The 10419-nt window shown below is 39.8% G+C and overlaps 1 protein-coding gene across 1 annotated transcript in view; it reads right to left on the bottom strand.

Moving 5' to 3' along the window:
- Positions 1 to 3213: 3213 nt before the first annotated feature.
- The window catches only part of LOC118410722 (glutamate receptor ionotropic, kainate 1-like), a 37575-nt gene continuing 30369 nt past the window's right edge, over positions 3214 to 10419 (bottom strand). The window contains exons 3-11 of the mRNA XM_035812493.1: positions 8996 to 9085; positions 8735 to 8784; positions 7355 to 7549; positions 6552 to 6781; positions 5946 to 6043; positions 5266 to 5493; positions 4301 to 4553; positions 3790 to 4018; positions 3214 to 3496 (exon numbers count right to left, since the gene is read on the bottom strand). Of these exons, the coding sequence (XP_035668386.1) occupies positions 3410 to 3496; positions 3790 to 4018; positions 4301 to 4553; positions 5266 to 5493; positions 5946 to 6043; positions 6552 to 6781; positions 7355 to 7549; positions 8735 to 8784; positions 8996 to 9085 (1460 nt within the window). The 3' untranslated portion in view covers positions 3214 to 3409. The remainder of the gene's footprint in view (positions 3497 to 3789; positions 4019 to 4300; positions 4554 to 5265; positions 5494 to 5945; positions 6044 to 6551; positions 6782 to 7354; positions 7550 to 8734; positions 8785 to 8995; positions 9086 to 10419) is intronic.

Genomic DNA, 10419 nt, shown 5'->3' with positions numbered 1-10419 from the left:
CCCCAATTATTGGTCAAGGGAAAGTTAAACTCAGGCATTGGCTGGCCAGCAAATTTGGACATGAAATTCCCTTAGGGATTAATAAAGAAGTACTGGAGGATAACGTAAAGCAAGTAAACACTGCTGAAAACTTGGCAGGGGCATAAAAAGGGAATGGGAAATAGGGAGGAATGCCAAGAAAATTAAGATGAAGTGAATTGATTTACACTTTGTTCTTGAAGAAGAAGTTAATTCATCCCCTATGGCTTCTGTCCAAATTTGAGGCCTATGTTATTTGCAAAGCTTCATTGGTCTGTAAATTGCCAAAGCGGAATTTCTTTGGAAAAAACTTCCAACAACGGACTAAAAGCTGTCAGCGACTCATATTTCTGTGTTAGATGAACAGACTTTACTATTGTTGTTTTCCTATCGTCGTGCCTTGTAGCATGTGTCGTGCGAGTTAAACATTGCAGCTCTACAAATAAGTAAAAAATATCTATTTTCTCAGAGTCTGAGATAGATAAGTATATCAGTATCTTAAAAAAACAGAAAAATATACTAGCTAGAAGGATTATCGGTATCCTTAAGAATGCAGTGGAAAATGTATTATACTTTACTCTTGATATATGCTAATCATTATTAACATTATTAGGATAGCTACGAGCACGAAAATGATTGAAATATCCATAGTTAGTCAAATCACTGTGCCTGTTGGAAAGAAAATGCCGTTGTTTCCTATATCTTTTCTGTCTACTTGAGAAAACTGTGACGTACTTGTGTGTAACGTACGTTATTAGCGCCACCTTTCGGAAAACTGCTCCTGACAGACTGATACCGGATGGTATTTTCTATTGTACCGTAGCAAAAATATTGAGTATTAATCATTTTAAAGATCAACGCAACTACTGATTTAAAGAATCATGAAAATGCGTCCATTAGCCATGAACTTAGCTTAGTATTAAGCTAGCTATGTTTTAATCAATGTATATAAAAATATTTTCAAACTGTATATATAGCCAAGGGTGCATGTAATACAGCGGTCTTTAAAACAGAGCAACCGATATTTGGCACAAATGTGTTTTCTATCTGAGAATTGAGGACCATATTGCCTGTGCTTGTCAAGTACCACGAACAATGTTATCGAGAAATAGAACTGCAAATTAGTACGCAAAATTTGTGTGTGTATGTTTGCTTGTGTGAGTGTGAGTGTGAGTGTGAGTGTGAGTGTGTGTGTGTGTGTGTGTGTGTGTGTGTGTGTGTGTGTGTGTGTGTGTGTGTGTGTGAAAGTCTAAACATCAATTTGTGCATGCACTGACACTTAAATTGCTAAAACGCTTAACCAGCTTTCCACAATATCCCCATTTACCCCAGAGATAGTGTTTGGGGAATTTCACTTTTTTTCTGTACAATCTCCTCGCAGCGAGCAGAGCTGGTAATGCGGAACTATGTCTTGATAACATCGTGAACAACCATCTACATTTGGCATCGGCAGCGTAAGAACGCCGTCTAGCAATTTCAAGTATATTGCAGAAGAGTATAACGAAACAAGACACTGATCGCCTATGATTCTGTCAATTGATTGCCTGGAGTTGAAGTTTTCTCCTTGCTTTCACAAGTTTTGTTTTTGACATGCTTCTACAGCTCTGAAACCTGCATAGCTTCCGTCTCCTGTTTATTACTATCCTACAAAAAGTAGGGAACTTACGAGGCAATATTTCTTTTTTTCACGTTTTTAACATAATAACAACTCAGCTCCGATTACTTCTCATGTCATTGTCTTTATTGTTTGTAAAGCATATCGAGGCACTATTTTGACACAAAAGTACATGCTTTACATTAAAACAGCGTAACGATTTTGACATCAATCAAACAACAAGCAATTATTCTTATATACAGAGAGTTATCAATAACCAACGAATGTCTGGACTTTCTTTGTTACACAACTAGTCTACAACATGGCATTACAATGCACTTTTCTTGTCTTGATGTTGGTTTCCACTTACTTAAATTCCAAAAGTTCTTGACAAAGAAGGTTATTTATATTACTTCTACTTGTTGGTTTTTATTGTTTGACGACAACTAATAGAGAAAGGTTCACCACGAAAACATGTTGTTTTTAAAATCAACAGTGGTTATTCTGTGACCATGCATACAGACTTCTCTGTGAAGAATCGATTTACAGTTGCACAACAACAAGTCAAGACGTGATATCAATATGTTTACATATGAAAACAAACACATTTAACTTGTGACCGTGCTCTGCGATAGTAATTACAGCAACGGTACAGATGTAAAGTAAATTTACAGTTTAAGAAATAGACGAAGATCTATTTCACTATGTCTATATTATAGTCCTGTTCTTTGCCTACAGGATACATATTTTGCATGCAACACTATATACATTTCGATAGCCTGCCCTTGCAAAAGGTATACTCTTAAGAATACAATCTAATCCACTAGTCCAGCTTTTATAGTTGTAGAGATTCGTATGATTCTGTACAGCTCTGTTTTGACACTTATGTGTATCTTATTGTTCCTAACTTGATATCTATACAAACTAACACTGTTTACGTAGTGGCCATTTCGTGTCATCAGTAAACCCGTCCGGTGCCAGTCACATGTACATGCCATCTGGATTAAAAATATAACCACTATATCTCAAGCTACAGTATACATTGTGTACTCCTGGAAGGAAAAAAACATGAACGCTCACAAAGCTAAAAAAAATGTTTGGTAGAGTACGAAGTACACTTATTTACAATGTGTGTAGAACCGGAAAACGTCCATACCACGTGCACTCGCGGTGTACACCTACGTCAAATATGGTATCATTCTGCGCCCAGCCAGTGGTACAACACACAAAGTCTTCTACCAGCGTCTCCCGTGAGGTCAGTAATAAAGCGGGGATCGCACTTTGATTGTCGCAGCGCTAGCGTTCGCTGCCCTCCCTGCGTTTTAGATTGCTTTTGTGTTACCCTTGACTTTATTTTGTGAATATCATGCAAAACGTGCAAGTATAACTAAAAAGACAAGAAAGTACAAAATGCGTAAGAATTTCGTATATTATCGATGAAATTCATTAAGCAATTTGCCAAGACGAGATTTGCAACTTAACATACTAAAGCATATATACTTGAAATACTAGAGAGAGGGAGAGAGCGCGCGCGAGAGAGAGAGAGAGAAAGAGAGAGAGAAAGACAGAGAAAGAGAGAGAGAGAGAGAGAGAGAGAGAGAGAGAGAGAGAGAGAGAGAGAGAGAGAGAGAGAGAGAGAGAGAGATTCGTTCGGACCACCCTGAAAAACGCTGAAGGAAAGATAAACTATACGCTACCCCGCTCACTGAGCGCAGTATGGCGCCATATTTGATGACGTAGAATGACGTAGGAAGTATCGTGATACTACAACTCTGTCTGGTCTTGTTGTTGGCATTCTCAGAAGAGATTCACGTCGGTAGTGGTGCGACGCAGTATCCCATTTCTGTAGTGCGTGGGCTGTTTCTTATCCTCCGTTGCATCAGGCTGCGGGGGAAAATTACAGAAATTACTTTATTGAAAAATTGAAAAAGAGCTCATCATCAACAAAAGCTATTAGAAAAACAGCATCACGTTATGGAAACGTAATGATAAACGCATACAACAGCCTTTTGAGTCAGAAATATTGATAATGACACTCACAGATTAAGGACAACAATATTACGTTTTTTAACATAACTTATAAGCCATAAGCCATAATTCATATTCATTATTTAAAAAAAAAGATGTCTCAAAATGAGATATACTAAAGAAGTAAGATATGTAGATTTTCACCCTACCAGTTTTCTGTGCTTGATGAAGCGGTAGTACACGACTTGTACGATCGTCACCAGCACAGCCAACACTGCTGCAGCGCCGAGCACATAGAATACACCCTGGAAGATCTCCAGCCCCAAAGCCGATGCTTTGTCGACATTGGACGTTTGACCATCTAGTGGGCATCCATTCTTTGGCCACCAACGGTCTCTGAGCTCGCTCATATACCCTGTCTCTTGGAGTTTTAATATCCTGTAAGTGCGGCAAATACAATGAAAGTCATTTGTACAAAGCGTAAAAACTCATTTAAACAAGGTCTAATCTGTCAACAGCTGACTAAAACCAGGCCAACTGGAGCCAACTGGCACAATAATAAGTTCACGCGAGGCTGTAATCTCGCGAGAGCACACTTCAAAATAGCGATTTTTGGAATAAGATGTTTCTATTTTAATGAGTCGTTTCGAGTGAAATCAGTATAGATATCATCACGAATAAAGCTCACCAAAGAAAGGTTTTGTTTTTTATAAAGCTTACCCTACAGATAACGGCTTTTTCAACGGACTCCCTCGTTTTGTAGAGAAGCCATAGCCTTTGAAAAGGAAAGGCTTTCCGAGCAACATCAGTTCACAGCCTTCGTCTGTTCTCACAGTGTACTCCAGGAACGGCGTTTCCTCAATCAGAGCGAAGTGACTGCTACGGACCATGTCTACACCTTTCATGCTGGTTGGAGGGAAACGGTCGTTGGCCTTCATGGTGTACCACATCCGTTCATATACGGACCCCGTTCCTTTGGAAAAACATAGATATATACATAGCTTTTCTTCATTCATTTTTCAAGTCTGTTAATAACTTTGCTTTCACGCGAAAGCTTTCACAAAACGATGATATCATTCTGACAATTTCAATTAACATACATGGGCAACAATGGGCTCCTATATTCTGTAGATTGTTCAGGGTGGTACCCTGACGTCAGAGAAATCAATGAAGTGGCCCAAGACACTTTTGTACGAATGACCATACACCTTTCTTCCACAAATCGTCTAAATTGTGCATAACTCTTTTAATTGGACCAGGATTAAGCATTTATGAATCTGTCATTAGTTTGTATCTTTCGGGTAAAGACTTTAAGCTCTATCAAGAGTAAAGGCCCCCTCTCACTTGACGTGCGGCACGCTTGCGGCATTGCTGCGTTCGTTCACTGCGGTACTGTTTTGTTATTTTCTCCGATTTGTTATAATTCAGATATTGCGCAATACGTAAAAGTGTGACATAGAAGACCACAAAATACACAACAAGTAAGAAAATTCGTTCTTTATCTCTGAAATTCGTTGAGCATCTTCCGAACGCAGCAATGCCGCAAGCTTGCCGCACGTCAAGTGAGAGGGGGCCTTAAGTGATGAGAATGTGCGCATTCGCATAATCTGGGTATAATTTTTTTTTTCTTTTTAATGTTCATATTGGATTTTTCACCAAAATGTTTTTATCACAATGAAAATTACCTTCCTGGCTTTTGAAGAAGCTGTACAGAAACGTCCCTTCTGTAACACTGTACTGAATAGCAGTCTGACCCGCCAGATCGTCGATGGACTTGATGGGTGAGACGAGCCGCTTGACGGTAAGGAAGGCTGTGAGGTTGGCAGTGTAGGTGGAGATGACGATCAGGGTGAAGAACCACCAGGCACCGGCCAGGATACGGGAGGGGAGGGAGCGGGGCGCAGGCTCTCCTCCTGGAAGAGAAGACGTTTGTTTAGCATGTGAGCGGTAAAAAAATCAAGCCTCTGCCATAAATTTATGAAAAGTACATCCTTAGCGTTTGGTAGCCATCAGCCAATCGGATAAATCCCATCTGTTCTTCTGAGGGACAGATTTATCAGCCAGTCAGGTCCATGGCCTCTTTACTGTTAGACCCAGCGTGTTTCGCTTGTACTTATCCCTTCTACAGCGGGAAAGGAAGAGGGATTTCTGATTAGCAGATAGATGAATGACTAACTGTAATGCAGCTAGGAGGACTGATTGCAAACTGATACGCCAGTGCCTTTTCTTGCTAGTACGCACTGTGTAATACAGGTGACGGGTCTTTCGGGATAGATTTGAAACGTATGCAAGCTACACAATGAATAACATATAGAAAGTGCATTAAGGGAGGAACGTATATAAGTTAGTCTAAGAGTAAACCTACCTTTTCTTACGATTGACCAGTACGTCAGCCATAGACTGTTGGTGAAGTTAAATTTTGCATCGTTGTCATAGTCGTCCTTACCAACGTTGCACCGGTACCTGGATTGAACAATCGGTTTTAAATAGTTTTGAAAGACATTGCATTAAGAAGTCATGGGGATGTGAGTCAAGGCGACGCACGGGGCACCATGACTCCTCTGGCCGACCGAATCCCCTAGCGCACTATTGACTCTATTAGAATTTGTCCAATTTCTATTATTTTACCAGCGATCCGCGGAGCCTGGTAGAGGCTAGGCATTTACCTGTCCAACCTTTCAGTAACGAACAGAGACTAAGGGGTATGGACTCAGTCATGCGTAAGACTGCAACCTTGTCAAAGCGACACCATGCAGCAAGTAGCGGAGTTGCAAAAACTTCTGGCAATGGCTCTATGGTTGTGTCAACGTTTCAACAGTTCCTATAGCTTCAGCATTTCTTGTTTTATGTAATCCATATCCACATGCATTGTATTTGATCACCTATCCTGTAAAAAGGAAGTAAGTCAGCAACAGTGTTTTTAACTTTCAAAAACATGACAATAGCAACTATAGCAAATCCTATTCATTACCTAAGTTTGCTTGTGACATACAGCAATATGGCAACACCAAAGATGGCGCCCAAAATAGAAAACCAGACTGTGCTTCGGAATGGCTCCAGAAATGCGAAGACATTAGTTCCCTCTGTGACCGGTTTCTTCAACAGAAGCCCCGCCCCCAGGTCCATAAAAGGATTGGTGAAGTCAACGACCTGTTCCCGTTCTGAGCTGATAGTGACAGGGGCGAAGGCGACGTCGGCACGCTAAAAGGCAGGTAAACAAAGTTACACATAAGTTTCACACTGATCATGAACACACATAATTAAAGATTACTTGTATCCGTTTGTATGACCATATAATTGTACATTTCTTTGTTAACAAAGGGTATTGCGGGGATATGATGATTGAAACATCAAAAATGTCCCCTGAATTGAAATTTGCAATACCTTATTCATATGCTTAGAGAGAAAGTGTAAAATTATCATAAGTGACAAAAGTGATCTACAATATCGACAGAAAGACATGATAGCTTACTCTTTCACTAGGTTCTGTAGAAGGCTCGAGAGATAATACATACTGTCACTGTTACTGTAGAAACTGGCGCATAGCGGGCGAAAACTTAGGCGTATGCTCTCATTATCAAATATATACTATAACATAGACGCATTTTAGGATTGAGGAACGAGAATGATTTACAGGCCAGGAGCTCAGACTACATCATAATGCCACTCTAAAGAACGAATGGTCATTGTAGAGCTACCTTATGTTGAGAAGAATAATACATTAAAGAGAGCGTCTTAGAAACCAACCTATTCGTACTTATGTCCTGTACCTACCCCTTCGATGACCTCGCCAATAAGCCCGGTCCATGTGCCGTTCTCTGTGAGGGTCCCGTATGTTCCGTCCCGTACCACGTACATCTCATAATCAAACCGCATATTCTCTGATAACTTATCCACAATGTCCTTCACAAATCCGGAAAACTCGTGCTCTCCTTTGTCATTTTCTTTCTTCATCATGTAAGGAGCCTCCTAGGAGATTAACAGACCATTTAAAGAATATAAGAAATGATAATCATATCATGCAAGATGAAATGTTTTATTTAAATGTTCATTAAACAAATGAATTAATTCAGAGCATGCTTGCTGCGATTCAAGTACATATAGATAATAAACATAATTCCTCAGGGGAGTCAGTGAAGTTCTATGATAGAAGCGGCTTCATACTAGGAATGGCATCATCTAAAGTAAGAATGATAACCTCGTTACTGATATCTGTCGCTACGTACATCAAATGATTTTGTTGTTTTGATAAAGATTAGTTATAAGAGTTATTCGGTTTCATTTAAAAAACAACTATAACTAGAGTTCGGGGACCTCATACCTCCATGAAATATTTATTGCTTTTTTTGTGGATGGTATGTATGTTTATAGTCGGTTGTATTTGAGAGTAATGGTTATAAATGTTATGGGAAAGTAGTGGTGTATTTATTTAATGACACAGAGGATGTCCATCTGATTAGTAATTATTAAAATGTGACACTTAATTGTTTAATGTGCGTTTAAGAGGTCGACGGCATATGGTAGCGTGGTGTTCCTTAAGCTTGATGTTTGGCATTTAAACTGTCTAAGGTTGTCAGCATTATTGAGGTTCGACTATGTGCCTCAGAGCTGTGTGGTGGGAGGAAGTTGGGAAACTCAGAAAGAAGAAGGGATGTGGCCAACTTAAGTCAGATGGTGATTTGATTTTCCACCAATATGTCATAACATCAGCTGTTCACACGGTACAAAAACGAGATGCACACTTTCCTCTGACAGCCCTACACCAACTGTAAGATGCTAAGCAGACATAAATAAAACTAATTATCATATTAAAAAAAATCGGAGTTCCCCAAACAGCTGTCACCTCACCATCTGCTTGGAGCTAAGCCCATTAACAAACACATAAAGCACGATGCCTGTACCAATATATCTCAAATATAGGGGTGATTTCTGATATTATTACATCGATTATAACGACAGATACGGCTCCCAAAATCTCATCGATTCGAGCTTTTATCACACCTCACCAACACAACAAGTATGAAACCAATCCATCCAGCCGTTCTTGAGTAATCATCTACACAGACAGAGACACATAACAGAAAATATAACCTCCATTCCATGACATTTCATGGAGGTAATTAGGTCATTACGTAACGTTTGTTTTTTACTCACCAAGATGGTTACAGCCCGTAGTCGTTTACCTCTCAGCGAAATACCCTCTCCTGGATGGAGAAAAAGGTCATATTACTAGTAAACGGCCTTTGCGTAAGAAAATGTCGTAAAGCGACATTTAGTCCCAAGACAGCCATATCTAATTCTAGTCTACTCTGTTTCAAATTGCAACTATATCTAAATCTATCGCAATGAAAGGGTCGTTTTGAGTCAGTAGAGGGCTCTTTTGATCAACAACATACTAGGCGACTTTACCCTTACCTCTCCTACTGCTCTTTGTGGGGTCTAGCAGCTTTGACAGCAGTAACGGACGGCCTGGTGTCGGGTCCACGTTAAAGGCTTGAGGATGTGCTGCGACGGCAAAAGAATGACAACGATGGTTATCATTACCTTTAACAGGAATGATATATGTTTCGGTAGTGTTTGTAGCGATCTGCCTGAACAGCATAGCCTAGGCAGTTATGCATGTATTGCTATATACTATGAACGTTGGTAGTTTTCGCTTCATTTTGTGACAGGTGCAAGTAATGTCGAAGTGAGCATTCTTAGATGTTTGTTGTGCAGCGAAGCGATAACATAGTTTAACATAACATCGCTTGCAACTGTATAATGTCACGGAACTTCTTCAATATACCGTCAACAACTATAATACATTGCAAACACCATGCCTAGATTACAAATATATGCTCCCCCCGATCTCTTATTTCGTACTGGAAGTGACCCTTTGTCCTTTTACTTACATTACACTGGTTCAGGTCAGCTTGTTATGATATCATTTCATGTACGCCGAGGGCCAATGTTATTTCAAATCAACTTAGACCTACGAGGGCACGATTTCTAATGAAAAATATTCTATTTGTCTAGACAGTGACACAGTTTTGCCATACATGTTCTGGCATTGCTGTCTTTTATTCAATGTTCTATTGCTCTCTTAGCTTTGGAATCTTGTCTCGGTCCCATCAAAGGTCTTTGCATATTGCTTGTCGGTCTTGGTTGTCAGCAAAGTCACATATTCGATCGTATACGGACAATAGTTAGTCACTGACATATTTAACATCATGGAAAATGAAGTTCACTATCGAACGTTGCTCACAAAAGGCCAACTGTTTAAAGATAGATAAGGGTTGGACATTCTTCAATGAAGCAACTCCTGAAAAGGCAAAAACGTCAATAGTGCTGTGACCAACAAGGTTGAGGCCACCGGCCTTATAATGGTGTCACTGGAAATGCATAGAGCTACATTTCAGATTTGCATTGCACCTGGCATGTAACTTTAGCCAACTGGCGTTATCTATCCGTTTACACTGTGCAAATAAAGTAGTTAGAACGTGATACATGTATGTAGATAACATCAATGTGGTTTCACTGCTTCACCGTCTTCTATCAATGTCCAACGACTGGCAGGTTGTTGAAGATGTCATACGATAGGTGGGGGATGCCTGGTAAAGTTCGATAGAATCAAGCTGTTTTTCAATCAAGTGTTTCTGATGAATCTAGAGATATTGGATGGTCACAAGAGTATAATGGTGGCCTTGTCAACACAAAATGAAAAATCAAATTCTCTACAGGTGCCAATGTTATGCACTTTAGAAAGTCAACAACATCTACACCATGCTTCAGACTCCATTCACGTGAGTAACCGGCTTCAAGGTATGTCAAAATAATTATATTTTGGTTTCACCTTA

This window comes from Branchiostoma floridae, chromosome 3 (assembly GCF_000003815.2).
Source record: "Branchiostoma floridae strain S238N-H82 chromosome 3, Bfl_VNyyK, whole genome shotgun sequence".
Lineage (NCBI taxonomy): Eukaryota > Metazoa > Chordata > Leptocardii > Amphioxiformes > Branchiostomatidae > Branchiostoma > Branchiostoma floridae.
The sequence above is the reverse complement of the archived record's forward strand: the minus strand, read 5'-3'. Positions and strand labels throughout refer to the sequence as shown.